Source organism: Neurospora tetraspora (genome assembly GCF_033439725.1).
Source record: "Neurospora tetraspora strain CBS 560.94 chromosome Unknown B0H65scaffold_7, whole genome shotgun sequence".
Lineage (NCBI taxonomy): Eukaryota > Fungi > Ascomycota > Sordariomycetes > Sordariales > Sordariaceae > Neurospora > Neurospora tetraspora.
Genome location: NW_026944389.1, coordinates 3,337,167 through 3,351,296, shown reverse-complemented (window position 1 = coordinate 3,351,296; position 14,130 = coordinate 3,337,167). Strand labels below are relative to the sequence as shown.

The 14,130-nt window shown below is 50.7% G+C and overlaps 5 protein-coding genes across 5 annotated transcripts; 1 reads left to right on the top strand and 4 right to left on the bottom strand.

Annotated features, from left to right (window-relative positions):
* Positions 1-1,908: 1,908 nt before the first annotated feature.
* B0H65DRAFT_303054 (uncharacterized protein) lies at positions 1,909-4,074 on the bottom strand. The gene is made up of 2 exons (XM_062823166.1): positions 3,823-4,074; positions 1,909-3,500 (listed from the first exon to the last, which is right to left on the bottom strand). The coding sequence occupies exons 1-2, from the start codon at positions 3,868-3,870 to the stop codon at positions 2,025-2,027; spliced, it is 1,524 nt and encodes a 507-aa protein (XP_062678902.1). The 5' UTR covers positions 3,871-4,074; the 3' UTR covers positions 1,909-2,024.
* A 2,692-nt stretch (positions 4,075-6,766) lies between these two features.
* Positions 6,767-7,285, bottom strand: B0H65DRAFT_511727 (hydrophobic surface binding protein A-domain-containing protein; the record flags this gene model as incomplete). Its single annotated transcript, XM_062828516.1, has 1 exon — positions 6,767-7,285. The coding sequence occupies one exon, from the start codon at positions 7,283-7,285 to the stop codon at positions 6,767-6,769; it is 519 nt and encodes a 172-aa protein (XP_062678901.1).
* A 1,494-nt stretch (positions 7,286-8,779) lies between these two features.
* On the bottom strand, positions 8,780-10,233 carry B0H65DRAFT_302978 (uncharacterized protein). The gene is made up of 2 exons (XM_062823165.1): positions 9,480-10,233; positions 8,780-9,400 (listed from the first exon to the last, which is right to left on the bottom strand). Exons 1-2 carry the CDS (start codon positions 9,846-9,848, stop codon positions 8,870-8,872), a joined length of 900 nt encoding a protein of 299 aa, XP_062678900.1. The 5' UTR covers positions 9,849-10,233; the 3' UTR covers positions 8,780-8,869.
* A 385-nt stretch (positions 10,234-10,618) lies between these two features.
* On the bottom strand, positions 10,619-11,357 carry B0H65DRAFT_432719 (microsomal signal peptidase 18 kDa subunit; the record flags this gene model as incomplete). Its single annotated transcript, XM_062825025.1, has 4 exons — positions 10,619-10,739; positions 10,799-10,900; positions 10,974-11,188; positions 11,277-11,357. 4 exons carry the CDS (start codon positions 11,355-11,357, stop codon positions 10,619-10,621), a joined length of 519 nt encoding a protein of 172 aa, XP_062678899.1.
* Positions 11,358-12,090: 733 nt separating this feature from the next.
* On the top strand, positions 12,091-13,875 carry B0H65DRAFT_302957 (uncharacterized protein). Its single transcript, XM_062823164.1, has 6 exons — positions 12,091-12,361; positions 12,426-12,647; positions 12,715-12,982; positions 13,037-13,155; positions 13,221-13,395; positions 13,462-13,875. The coding sequence occupies exons 1-6, from the start codon at positions 12,278-12,280 to the stop codon at positions 13,572-13,574; spliced, it is 981 nt and encodes a 326-aa protein (XP_062678898.1). The 5' UTR covers positions 12,091-12,277; the 3' UTR covers positions 13,575-13,875.
* The last annotated feature ends 255 nt before the right edge of the window (positions 13,876-14,130 follow it).

The following is a 14,130-nucleotide window of genomic DNA, read 5'->3' as shown; positions in this document are numbered from 1 at the left end:
GAGCTTTGTGGCTTTTGCGCATTGCGGCGCGAATGCTTTTTCGTGTTGTTAGCTGAATCGCCAATTATGTATTGGTGTGGACTGTGGTCAGCCGACCCTTCAAGAGGCGGCGCCATCGCCTACGATGGGAAAACAAAAACAAGCAAAAACCATACATCCGCCTCTGATTTTTTTCTTCAGCCCAAGCTGTAGATAGCTAACAATTGGCCCACCACAGGTATGTCTCCACCGGAGATGAGGAAGACGACGTCGATGACGACGAAGAGGATGAGGAGTACGACGGCGAGGAAGGAGGCGAAGAGGAAGAGGAAGAGGAAGAGGAGACCACAGGTAAGCCAAAGCCATCATAAAGCCATCATCCATCCCAGCTCGGCAGCTCAGTTTCACCCTGCTACCTAGCTTAGCCAAGCTACCTTAGCCCGCAGCATAACTAACTGAAATTGACTATCCAGACAAAGCCCCTCCCAAGAAGAAGCTAAAGACGGCACCTGCCGAAGACGAGGAGGAAGAGGAACAAGACGAGGAGGAGGAGGGTGACGAAGAGGATGAGGATGTGGAGGAGGAGGAGATCTCCGAAGACGAGGAAGAAGAAGACGATGCCGAGGCCGAAGAGGGCAGCCCCAAGAAGGCACAGCGCTCCGCTTCCAAGGCCGTGGACGAGGATGATGACGAGGAGGAGGTAGATGCCGCCAAGGCTGCTGCTGGCGGCGATGATGAGGAGTAAGGGTGATGATGCGATTCTTCACTTCCCCTACCCCTCCGTCTCATGGCCACGGACGGCCTTCTTTGGCTTGTCTGTCTGATGTTCTTCCCCATTGTCATTGCTTGAGTTACTTGGGCTGATCTAATCGCGCTGGGAGTCTTCTTGGATTTGGTGCTTTCTTGGATATGGATTTGATAGGCGCCTGCTTAGAGATGAAAAACACGAATGATGGTTACTTCTTGGGTTTGGTTGACCGATGAACGTGAAGTGCATATCAATCGCGAGAAGATACTGCCGGGGCTAAGGTAGGTATGTGGTGCGACATCAAAACATCTCAAACATGACATCTACTTATAGGACTATACATAGCTCAAATTGGATCCGCTCCATGCGTTCACTGGACCTGTCGTCACATCGAACATGTCCAGGAACAAAAAACCCAACTCTTGCAGTGTCCAATAGGTAGCTGAACCGAACAGGCGCGTTGAACCGGTCCCGACCCCGGCCCCCCACATACATACGTAAGGTACCGAACGAATAAATGGTGTGCATGACACTGAACACTCCCTCTGATTGACCACTGGACTATTTTGATTCGTCTCTGTATGCGCATCGGGAATCGGGGCATTAGAGGGCAGTCCGAGGTCCAAAGCTGGATAGAATGCCGGGAGGTACGTATACTTCGTCTTGAGTTTCGCAAGCTGAGGCGTGTTGGGTTGAAGAACTTCGTTTTTCCGGGTTGCTTCATTTGCCCACACTGCAAGAAGTCTTGATAAAGTCAAAACAGAAGATGTCACTCGTCTTTTCCAGAAGCTGGAATGCCCTTGAATATCCAGTACTTGGCTTTATTTGGTCCACTTTTGATGACCTTTGCCTTATGTTAAGAAGCGGACACGATTTTCAGTAGTTGCTTATGAGGTTTCATTTCAATTGCAATCTGGCAGTTGATGTGTTTCTTGTTACTCCAATAAGTTGCAAGACCCTCTGTTACTTCGTTACGTACCACTGGACAAATCCTTTCCTTCGCTCTCTCCTTTTCTTTTTGTATATAATCCCGTTATCCCCCCAAGCAATGTTGCTTTCCCAGTAGTTCTGTTGCTGTTCCAAGAAAGCCACTCCCTTTTTGTGTGCCGAACACTTCAGTACTCTCGCCGACCATGGGTGTATCATGCCCAATCCAACCAGCTGTCCGGTAACGCCTTTTCTTTTTTCCTTACTCTTCTTTTCAACTGTCTTTTCACCACTTCCCGACTCACTCCCTGCCTAGATACCCCCTATGGCTAACCCCTCACCTCGCCGAGTCCACCATCACTGGCCTTCCCTATTTCGCATTCCCATACTCATCCCACATCTTCCTCAACTGCTTCCTCTCCGCCGATAGTCGCTTATGCTCGTTCTCCAACGTCTGGATGTACAACCTTGCGCGGTCAAGGACTTCCGACTTGCTGACTCTGCGTTCCTTTTCCGGAATCCCTGGATCAACCATGTCAACACTTTCTCTCAGTGGCTGGGGCTGCTTTGTGTTGTTGGCTTCGAACCCTTGTTCACTGGGAAGGGCCGTCGAGGGAGGAAGGACGTCCAGAAGCGCTTCGAAGTGGGCGTTCAGTCGATTGCGGTACTTTTGTTCTACCTTGTTGTGTTTGACACGGGCGATTTCCTGCCGGGGACTCGCTGTATGTGCTGTGTCGAGGTCCAAGTCATGTCCAGTGACGGAATGGCTCCTGTTGCTGTTGTTGTCGAGCGTGGTGGTATAGTCCATCACCATGTCCTTGTCGCCGTCATAGGTCCCGGCTTCCCATGCTTGCTCCGCATATGAAGCTCTTCTACTCACCACTTTTTTCGAGTCGACCCCCTTGTGTGATTGTTGAACTGGTTGTTGTTGCTGCTTCCTTTTCTTGTTGCTCTTGTTGTCTTCCTTTCGCCCCTTTTCTTTGCCCTTTGGGTTCATCAAACTTCCAGCGACATCTTCCTGCACCCATAATAGCGAGGACGGGCGGTTAGCCGTCAAGCTTCGATTAGCAGCAGCTGAGAGTTCCATGGTGGTTGACGATGGGCTATGTGCTGACTCTGCGTCTGCAAACTTGCTGCTAACCACTTGCCCGTCATCTGTCTGTGCCAGTCGATGTCGTCTCTTTCTCAGCTTCTCCTTTTTCATGGCAGCTCCTGACACCCCTGTTGATGCTACCTGGCTTCGCTGATATGCGTTTGCATAGGTAGCCGTTATCTCCTGATCGATGTATTTGTCTTCCTCATTGTAATCTCCACCTAACACAGGCTTCAAGATGTCGTGTTGCGACTGCAAAGGTAGTCCCGTGGTGGTTGGGCTTTCGTACTGCAATTCGTCGGCCACGTAAGGGGGCCATGCAGCGTGTATTTGATTGTAAGTCGGCCATGTATCGGAAAGGAACGAACTGGTATCTGTTGAATAAGCTGTAACAGGGGAGGCGGGAGAGCTCAGTAGATAAGCTGATTGAGGTGCAATCGGTATCGAGCCGGAGACAGCGAGTGCTGAGGTGGACAGTGTCAGCCCTACGGAGCTAGTTTTATCCGAGAAGCTGCTTGAGCGGAGAGAGTGTGGTATATAGTGATCCGCATATACGCCATGAGATCCGAACGGGGTGTGTTGTACTGGCGCAGAGCTGGTTGTTAAAACCGTGTAGTTGTTTGTTTGCGATTGCAGAGTAACCGCGGGGGTTGAGAAGTCAGAATGAGTGAGATGTTGGTAGTCTGAAGAAACATAGCCGGAGATATATGGGTCACGAGGGTGATTGTATGGTATGCTTGGATGGGTCGATGGCTGTAATATTGTCAGTTGACGTACTTTGAAGGTTGTCAGAAAATGAAGTGTGAGCTGCTGGCAGTGGTTCGATTGTGTTCTTGGCTTAGTGGCAGCGGGTAGCTTTGGGGACGATGGCAGATCATATGTGAGTATCCCGGCAATATCAGGCCATGATATCGGAAAACATGCCACTCTGGGTCACGACTATCACATTTCTTCGGCGATAAGTTTCTGACAGACATGGGCAAGCTGATCCCCTGTGGTACAGGGCTGTGTTCAAGTAAAACTGATGTAAAAGGAGCACGAAAAGAGAGAAACCGTATGAGAGATCAATACTTACTTGTATATCATCGTAAGGTTGCCGATGGTCACTGTCCGAACGACGCATTGTTAAGGGGTGAGTAACTGGTTATTGCCTCGGGCATGGGACTTGAGTAATGCCAGGATCAAGGAAGGACACTCCCCGGCTCTGGAGACATGTTCTCTGCTACTTATAGCTCCGGATAGCTGTTCTGTTTCACAACGAGAAGGAGCCATGATGTTGACTGCCGTTTTTCTGAGGAGGTGTTTGCAAGGATAGGGCGTTGTCTGGTTCGTAGGTACTGGAGGCAACTACGTTGCAAGTTTGCCAACGGGGCGAGACGCCATCCAAGGATTGGGACACCTGACGAGGCTATCCGGAAGGGATGGGGGAGTTACTGTACCATTGTGCCCAGCCTGAGAGAGGACGAGAATAGCCCATTCCGGAATTTCAGGGGATCCCATTCGGAAAGGACAGTATGCATGGGTTTCTGTCTCAATAACTGACTGACAATAGACAGGGGGCGGCTATGCCCGGCTCCGCGCTTGTTGGCTGCTTGAGTTTCCTGTATGCGGTAGGTTCGATATGTGTGATGGGTTTCGAGGTTGTCGTTTCGATGATCAAAGGATCAGTCGTCGTTCTCGTTGAACTTGAGACATGGTCCTTTCCTTGGAGCCGCATATCCATCGATCGCGAGTTCCCGAAGTCTCTGTATCCAATGGTGCGCCTTGAAGCCATCAAAATTTCCTTCTATTGATTATTCTCCGTTAGCCCGATTCTAAAAACGGTCACCCATTCACCCGGGTACTAGTGCCCTCCATCCTAGTGCACGGTAGAGGAGTTACATTGCTTCCGAACCTACCGCACAGTGTTGCGTTCCATGGTTTGTGCTATTTTGTTCTTGGACGTTGAGCTGTCATTGGCCTGCCCAGTGTAGACTTCGGGACGTGTCATTCGATTTCACCTTCAGAGTCACGCCATACGGTAAGAACCGTGGCGGACATCGGCGAGTGTGGCGTAGAGTGTTGGTCTGGAAATGCATAGTTGCAAATAATATGGCTTCAAGGCTGTTTGGGGGCCAGGAACAACATCTTCAGCCCCTGAAGATCAGGGAAGGACGAACATTGGCTGGAATAAAGTCCGCATGTGTTGATAAGCCACTTTAGCTGGTTCTCGGTGCCAAATACCACGGTCATAGACTTTGCTATGCGCCATGTCATCGAGATCCAGCGCTGTCTTTAGAGTCGTAGTGTTTGTACAAACAAATACATACCTAGTTTTTTTTCTCCTGTCAGTGATTGTTTCTCAGATCCAGGAGTGTTGGATATCTCCACCGATGTTCATGGAGGTCGGTATAAGCTTCGCAACATCAAATCGTACACAAGTGTCGTCTCTCTCTCGCTATCAGATAAAGACACTGCAGTTCTAAAAGTTTGAACTTGCGTTAGTCCTCCGATCGTTGCTGCATCGGGCTAACAATAACGGTGATACATGTCGAGTGAAGCAACAGACACATGGCAGACTCCTCGGTGCCACATAGCACAGCATAAACACATACCAGTAAAGCTAAAGAGTGGCCGTTGGTGGCTCTTGATTGTTTTGGAGTTTGGCTTGTGGGTTGGAAAAGTAGTCTCTGATGGGATGACTGCCGGTACTTACAACGCGCCAAATGTTCGACATCTTTCTCTCCTGTCTCTTCGTTGCCGATTATGGAACAATGTTGGATAAGGCAGATCCAACCAAGTATGCCCAGTCTATTTTCGAGAGGGGTCGGGACGGGAGAGTGTCCCTTGCGCTTTCCGGTGAAGTGTCTCCAGAGGGATGCTATTGTGTGTAATAGACGCGGTTGGCTTGTGACTTGTGATGCAGCGGTTGAAACGCATCGTCGATACGCTTCTCCCAGGGGAAAATGCCGTCCAGACTGGAGCTGACGAACTACTGCAGGTCTGGAAACAAACATGTGACTCGGGAAGCGGTTGTGAACCTGTCATTGATCGAGATGCTCGTCGGGTGGTCGGGTGGCTGCATTCAAGTCTTGGAGTTCTATTAGCAAGGCTCGCAGTTTATGCGCGGGATGGAGATTCGGATGCTGTACTCGCCGGTTCTTCCTCCCGCCACGCCCACTTTCCATCTTCGGTGGAACATCTGTGACCGCATTCCAGGTTTCGACAATGTGCGAGTGCTGGATTATTCGCCGCGGATGCTGCAGCTTGACGATTTGGGATAGAAGGCGCCGGCGAGAAGGCGTAAGATGACCACTAGAAGTTGGAAACTGGGAATACTTGATGAGAAGGAAGAGAAGTGTGACTCGGACTTCAAGTTTGAAGTCGAGCTTGAACCCCGGTGGCGCGCTGCCGCGCTGTGTCCAAGGACCGACCAGGCTGCAGGCACTCACTTGTTAGTTCCTTCTTGTGCAGGCTCTGGTCGTTCCTGCGAAGTCAAGGTACCGCACGCGAGTGTAAGGGAGAGGGTCGTGGTGAGAAAGCTCTCTCAAAACGAAGGAGCGATGGGAGAGTTATCGGAAGGAAGAATATGGTCCAAAATGGAAGTGGAAGGAAGCACCCGTACTCTTCGGGATGTTCGTTATGACTAGGCAAGTACCTACTCCTCTTTCTTTCGTCAACGATAAGCAGTTTGGCACGCACATTTACACAAACCGACAGCGCAGTACAATGTCAAGACAGTTGCTCACATTACAGAGGTTATTCACGATTTACTTGTGTGCAACATGTACCCCGAATGTTATGAATTCAATGAGCCTAGCGGATCATCCAATGTCCCAAGCCTCCTGACCAAAACCAAGGTACCCAAAATGGACGCCAGATTGAGTCCCATCCTCCAGTGTTGTGATTGTATGTTCCTTCCACATTGGAGACCTTTGTGTCCAAGTAGGGCAACCGTCACCGTTGGAAAGACCCTTTCATCCCAACCATTGCTTCATCCCAATACTCCCAACACTCCCCCCACCTCCCCCATTCCCCACCTAAAACAGCTTATAAGTCTCAATAGCCTCATCAAAGCTCTCAAAGATCGGGACAGTAAGACTCTTAGCAAAGTCCCGGAACAGCTCCGGGATCTTAGAAACAATAGCCTCGCTCATCTCCTCAGTCGCCTTCTTCTCAAGCTTGAGGTTGAGCAGGATGGTCGGGCTCAACAAAAGCTTGTCGAACTTGGGCTTGCTGGCGATGATGGCGGTAATGGTCTGGTTGACCGAGGTGGCGAGCGTGGACGTCTTTTGGCCGACGCCCAGGGCGCCGAGGGTGTCGAGTTCCTCGGAGGCTTCCGCAGTCTTGGTGCCGCGGTTGATGTTGGCGAGCAAGGAGGTGCTCTCGCTGACGATGGGGATCACGGTCAGGAGCTTGCCGTTCCACGTGTCGACGTAGTTCTTGAGCTTGAGCGTCGACAGGTTGATGGTGTCCAGGGCGGTTTGGATGGAGGCGGCGTCGGCGGCGACGGTGGAGGCCAGGATGGCGACCGGGGCGAGGAGGGTGGTGAACTTCATTTTGAAGGTTTGAGAGGAAGTTGTTGGCGAGAAGTGAAGATAGTGGAGTGAGTGGATAAGAGGAGGAGTTTGGAGAGCTCGCGAAGGTGACACCGGTCGGGTCTGGAACACTGGAACACTGGGGAGGATGTTGTAGAGTGAAGAGATCGACGAGGACTCAGCTTCTCCTGGGAAAAAACTGGAGATGGACCTGTCCCTAGTTATGCTCGCCTTTCACAAGCAACCTAGTCCTCTCATCCTGGAAGATGACAAGATCGTCGCCGAGGCAGACTCTCGTTATGCCCAAGTAGGCATCGTGAGTTCTTGCTTACCCCGCCTATGATCAACCTGAATGCTACTTGACCTTTCCATTTTGCGGGGGAGACCAGATCTTTCCGTGCCGGGAAGACAGTTTGATCGTAGCATCGTGCCCTCAGGAACAGGGTTCAACGCGGAGGTGTGATTGAAGGATGGAGGTGCGAAGCAATGATTTTCTGCAGGCAACGCATGTCAGTCATGGATAACATGGCTTTGGCAGTCAGATCGACCACAGGTGTATTGGTCCATGTGGTATGGCCTCGTCGGCGGTGAATCCCATTTCAAGTTTGCAGCTCGAGATTGCAGGCCTTGAGCAGCGGTTGGGACGACGTTGGGAGGAGGACAGCATCTTCAGGGGTAACTAACCGTTGAGGGTAAGGTGCAATGCGGGGGACAGGGACGTTGACGGCTGATTGGGAGAAAACCTTGCCAAGTCTGGGGAAGATGTTGGTCGATCCCTCGGCGATTTCGTTCAGATGGGTAGCATTTGTGGTTACTATCAGGCAGCATGTGAATGGGATCGACGCCCCCGAATGCTTTTACGGAGGCAGTAGGAGGGTGTTGGGGATGGTGAGCCCCAACATAAATACGAATGAAGGAGGCAAAACTCCATGTCGCCAGAGAAGCTGAGGATGCCTGGCAACACAATTCGCTTGTTTTAGTCGACCTCGAGTAAAAAGTTCTCGCAACTCTGAAAGTTGAAAAGAGCCGACTTGAACATGAGTGTTGGAAAGCTCGACTGAAGAGACAGATTAGGTCCAAGTGTTACGTGTTACGGTACCTCGGCATCCATCATTGAACAATGGGAATACGGGCCGTGCCTTGAGAATAGGCATGTGTGAACCTTGTTGGGCTTGAAGAGAGGCTCAGGGCCGCCAACGACCCATGTCGTGTGCTTTGAAGGCAACAGTACTGCATTTTATATTGTGATGTAAGACATTATCCAATCCCCTAAGCGCTTCGAGACCCATAGTAGACCACATGTTTCCGTTTCATTAAGGACCTCAATGTCCATCCGACGCACCCCAGTGTCTCTGAAAGCGATGCTGTGCCGTCTTGAATGTCTCCGAACAATGAATATTCCATCAAGACGGACCTCCTTCGCATGAGAAGTGGAATATGCCCTCACTCATGCGTCTCCTTGGGCTCTCATAACCGTCTATCAGCTCATTAAATATTGGCTATACCACTTGGGGGCGTCAGCCGCGTCGTGAACACAAAGGTATGTTGAACCTCCGCTTAAGTCGTCAAGTTGGCGCGTGGAGGTAGACAAGTGTCTCATGAAGTTTACGCATAGTAGCCCTGCGGAGGTACAGCAGGTTGATGTTGAGAGCCCGATGGGAATGCTGAAGGTTGTTGCGCAACAGGGGCGTAATGACCGCCATACATCATGTTTTGCTGAGGAGGTATCGGATGCTGTCCAGCTACCAGGTTCTGAGGTATTTGGTCCATCGGCATTGGTACAGGTACTGGGACTCGGACGTAGGTGATTCTCCGGGCCTTGTTTGTCGCATTGACGGTGTGTGTCTCAACGCAGGCGCGAACAAAGAGGAAAAAGTGAATGATCCATAGGATGATGGAGAACGCAAACAAGGTTCGCATGAGACCTCTTAGGAGGTTAGTTATAGCAGTTTCATCTTCATCGTATTCTTCCGTAAAGTCGACGGCGAAGACGCCACCAATGCCAGCACCCAAGGAAGCCACAAGGACGATGATCAGTTGGACACCGACATGAGCTCCGGGATGAATGCCTCGACGTTCTTTGGAGGCATATAATGCTAGGAACTCGGCCACGGTCCATAAAATTGCTAGCCCGGCCTAGAGAGCATTAGTTAGCACATGGTGATGTACAGAGATACGGTGCCGAATCAGTATCGCGAATACGGGTAGAACATACTGCTGAGGCATCGACAGCAAAAATGATGTCTACTGCCCACGGATCCCCCCATTGCTCGGCATAGGTGCCCAGTGCCAGGCCAATTCCAAAGATGATGGCAGAGCACACAAGAGATGCGGTTTGGAAAGCGAGTTTCACAACGTGCCATCTCTTGCTGTAGGCAATTTCCGAACCAGGGATCCGCTGAGGAAAAGGTTGATATGTGCCAGTGCCATATCCAAACGGTACAGGCGCCTGTTGCTGCTGGAAAACCGCACCATTCTTTTCCTGATGAGGCAGGAGTGGCGCTCCTTGCATGGCTGTGATTCCATCATTATCGGATCGTTCCTGTGCAGCCCGCGTGCTGCTGGACGGTTCGGCTGCTGTCATTTTGTTCGTTTTTGTTCGACCGATTTTTGGGTATCGTTATCAAAATATTAGTGGCGATTCAATCGACCGGTGATTAAGCACGAAAAAAGCGATCAGCGTGACGACGACACAAATAGTGTTGGCGAGAGAAGGTCGATAATTAAACGAGAGAATATGCGCAAAGTTCACATGAAGTTGTGAAGAACGAGCGACAGTCGACAAACCGGTGGTGGCGTGCCAAAGAAAGAAAAAGGGAGGAACGAGATTTTCAAGATTGCAATGCAAAGGGCCAGACGCAGGCTCCCATTGACTCTGAAGGTCCAACGCCGCAAACTTCAGGGTCTCTTTTACGATCCTATCGTATACCCGTGCCTCGCTCCCACTTTTTGGGACTCGCCAAACTCGTAGCGGTTTAGCGGCGTCTTGGCGTCTGGATATGGCGAATCAGGCGGCGTGGCTGCCTAAGCCCCTTGCCGGCATTGTTGGTTCACGGCGACGGGCACTTGTACCCCGGCCCGAGCTTTCTCGACAGACAAAGAGTCCTAGGGATGGGACTTGATGGTAAACCGGGTCATAAAGAGATATTACGGGTCAGTATGGAAGCATAAACCATTTGACACTGACAACTTGCTCGCTCACCTCTTTTCATTATCTTCTTTATTCGCCGTAGGTACATCTATGTGGAAAATATGGTGAGAAGTACATGTCATAATCACAAGTCCAATTAATAAGGCTGAAAGCAAAGATAGCATCGCTGTTCGAGAAGGGAATTATGTTATAGTCAAACGTGGCTATTCGCGCTGCAAAACCACCACTAAGCCCATCAGTCCGAGCATGACGGTCTTGAGCCATGGGTGCTCGGATAAAAGAATGGTAACGTAGCCAACAAAAGGAATGTAGGCAAAGACGCTCCTGTTTAAGGCAATGTTAGCAAATAATCGCAACGACATACAAGGCCAAAATCATCATACCCGATAATATCTTTCCTAACCAGGTAATCCTGTCCACTTGCGTAGAGCTCTGTGTCGTCCGAGACGTTATTATCTCCCTTTGTGAGCAACTTCGCTTCGGGTCTTCGAGGCAGGGAGACCTATGGTCAGCGTATGTCCGGGACAGCGCAAGGGTGTAGCAGATGGGAAAACGAACCCCTTTCCAAACTTCCTAACTATCCTGTGCACGATGGGGATATCCTTGCCCTTCACATTGTACACGACAATCTCTCCAACGCTGGTTTCGGCCACGACATTGCGGTTCCACAAGAACAAGAGATCGCCGCGCTGGAAAGCCGGCTCCATGCTACCGGACAGGACGACGACAATCGGGGACGGGGAATCTGTGATGACCGAAAGACCTTTCCACATCTGCGCGAACGAAGCTTGTTAGCATGCCATTGATGAAGCAATTCGGAGGCAAGTCGCATAGCAGAGGGCAGCTAGAGCAAAAACACACCATAAATGCGGTTGACAGGATCAGGCCAAAGTTCATAAGTTGGACGGCAGCTTGCCGCGGGTTTGCGAGGCCTGACAACATGGCGACGGCGGAAGAGCAGAAGCGATGCCCAAGTTCGGTATGTATACTGCAGGATGTCTGTTGTTGTGTGGTTTGACGCGGCGCCGTCAAGGTTCCTGCGCAAGTTCGGAGTAGCTGCTTCCTTCAATGGGTCGGGTGTTGTTGCTACAGGCACTGGCGCCGTTGTAGTTGACGATTGACATCAGAGCCAGGAACAGCGGGAGCGGACACGGTGACAAGAAAGCCGCGAAATGGCAGCTTCTAATTGGTGGCTGTGGTCAGAAGAGACCCACTCGGTTCCATCTCGAACGGCCCCACAAGGCATCAAGGTGCCTGCCCTGCACTTCGAGGTTCCTCTTCCTCTTGGCAACAACCTCAACTTCAACCTCAACAACCTCCTCTCCGTCTCTTCTCTCAGCCCATGCGTATTATAATGCGAAGACGCCGAACCATATGAAAACTGGGTCGCCAACCGTTGAAATCGATGTCTTTGACTTGAACCACCGGACACGACATACATCGCTCGGCAGTGCCATCGTCATGCTTCCCAGTGGAAGCACTTGGTGAAGTGAGAGAGATCGAAATCCAACCAAGAGATCATGACTGCTACTCTTTTGCCTATCTAAGCATCTGAGAGTCAAAATGCTACTTCCGCGCTTCCTCGAGGATGCCTCTAAGGGATTCGGATTCAAAGGCAAGTAGTCAAGTGTACGATCTGTACGTCGCTGCCTCCATGTTGATGGCCTTTGATTCGGAAGGAGTAGGCAGTGTCAATGAGACTGACAGAGGACGCGCTTCTTTGCCTTGGTTATTGTGATTTCCTCTGAGCATTCGTCTTTTGATTCGTCATCCATCATAAGTGGTCGGCGTTGTTCGCTCGCCTGTGCCTCTGATATTACTGAATTTTACCCCTGACGACCAGTCCTCCCTTGCTCGTCAACATGTCGACCGGCAACGAGGTAACGGAACGGAGCTCTCTCCTGGAGCGTGATCTCTCACGACCAAATGGAGTTGTCCAGGACTATGTACGTTACAAGGCTACTCATCTATCGCGCACAACGTCTTGGATCCTGCTGACCGCTTACATAGCCAATCTTCCTTCGCGTATGCCATGCACCATGGGGTTTCATCAACCAGACCACTCTTGTCGTCATTAGAGGCCTGATTCTAATCTACCTCACCATACTCGCGCCCATGCTACTTGACTACAAACTCTACAAGCGGCAAGATGGCGACTCTCCCTTGCGCATTATCTTCCAGTTCTCGACCATCACCTTTATTCTGTTGTGGCTCTACCACTTGTTTACCTTTGTATGTCCCTTGTCTTATCGGCCGGCAGTCTTGCCTTTTGGTACTAATTTTCGACGTCCCCGCTTAGTGCTGGAGCTATACGCACCTCTATTATCCCGATCTCGATGATGAAGATAACACCTGGGAGACGGCTCTACTACGAAAGATGTCACCGCCTGAGCAAACAATCACCTCTCGCAACCGATTCTACTTCAGTTTGTATTACACAGTTTCCCACGTATTTACCTTTATAAATACCTTCATATTCTTGGCCGTTATAGTGCCGAAGGGTCACGGCGACCTACCCAGAGACAGGCAAAGGGGTGGCGGCGGAGACGACGCCGGGAGTCTCGAGGGTATGTTTCAATCGAGATCAGACACTCTTTTGAAAAGTGCACTAACGAGACTAGCCGGTGATTTCTTTGGCCATGGATGGTTTGAACCTTTCTGTGTCCTCAACCTATGGGGTTATACATCACTCCTCGCCCTCTTCGAGATCATGTCGCTGAACAGCATCAAACGCCAGATGGTAGGTTTTCGAGTTTCTTGAGCAGGTCTTGATATCATGACAGGAAGACTGATGATTTCTATCAGCCTGTGCACACCCACATCATTGGCTTGGTATTTCTGTTGTGTGCCTACCTCGGTTGGGCTGCGTTTGGAAAACTCTCCATCGGCCGTGCTCCTTACTTCTGGCTGGACCCCGAGATTGTTCCGTACAAACTCATATTTGGATACTGCGCTTTGTTTGTGGCTTTGGGGCCTGCCTGTAAGTCAGATCTGCTTCCCCGGCTGGGTGACAAGACCCTCGCGCTGACCTCAATCGCTTTGATAGTCTTTGCTTTAATGTATGGTCTCATTGGCCTGCGTGAAGAACTGGCAGAGAAATATGGCAGCCCAAGTCAAGCCAGTACCCCAGATGGCTCGCAGCAGGGAGACCAAGAGTGAGATGGATGATTGAACGGTGTTTCTAAGAGAGGTGGCTTTCTACAGAACACGGTTGTGCGAGATGACGAACCTTTACATTGCCCTTCCGCTCTTTATTCCCTATTAACCCTGTTCCATCGTCACTTTAACCGATACTGGATCATGCTGATTTCCCTCGGTGATGCTGTCCCTCTACTCGACGATTGCAGAGGCGGTACCTAGAAGTCACGTATACAGACCTAGAAAAGCATGAAGGTTTTATTTGACTGACATTAATCCTCCTGTGATCGAATTAACAACCTCTTCAAACAGAAGACATCGCATACATATCATCGGAGTCTCTGGTTGTGGACTGACAAACTCCCAAACCCCATGCCCCTGCTGCCACGCAGCTGTAGCGGAGCCGCGGAGCCCGGGCTTTGTTTCACGCCCCCACTATCAGACCCCACCCAGTCTCCCTAGCGTCCCATCACCGTGGATATGTGCGGGGTCAAGATGACGGCCCCTTGGTCCGGCTGAGAATTGGTGAGATCGATCTGTATCTGCGCATTGTTGTGAGAGGGATGCCAACGACCAG

Coding starts and splice junctions, on each gene's coding strand:
- B0H65DRAFT_303054 (XM_062823166.1), bottom strand. CDS start 3,870: ATGCGTCGTTCGGACAGTGACCATCGGCAACCTTACGATGATATACAA. Junction 3,501..3,822: donor AACCTTACGATGATATACAA/GTAAGTATTGAT, acceptor ACAATATTACAG/CCATCGACCCATCCAAGCAT.
- B0H65DRAFT_302978 (XM_062823165.1), bottom strand. CDS start 9,848: ATGACAGCAGCCGAACCGTCCAGCAGCACGCGGGCTGCACAGGAACGA. Junction 9,401..9,479: donor TTGCTGTCGATGCCTCAGCA/GTATGTTCTACC, acceptor AATGCTCTCTAG/GCCGGGCTAGCAATTTTATG.
- B0H65DRAFT_302957 (XM_062823164.1), top strand. CDS start 12,278: ATGTCGACCGGCAACGAGGTAACGGAACGGAGCTCTCTCCTGGAGCGT. Junction 12,983..13,036: donor CGACGCCGGGAGTCTCGAGG/GTATGTTTCAAT, acceptor TAACGAGACTAG/CCGGTGATTTCTTTGGCCAT. Junction 13,156..13,220: donor ACAGCATCAAACGCCAGATG/GTAGGTTTTCGA, acceptor GATTTCTATCAG/CCTGTGCACACCCACATCAT.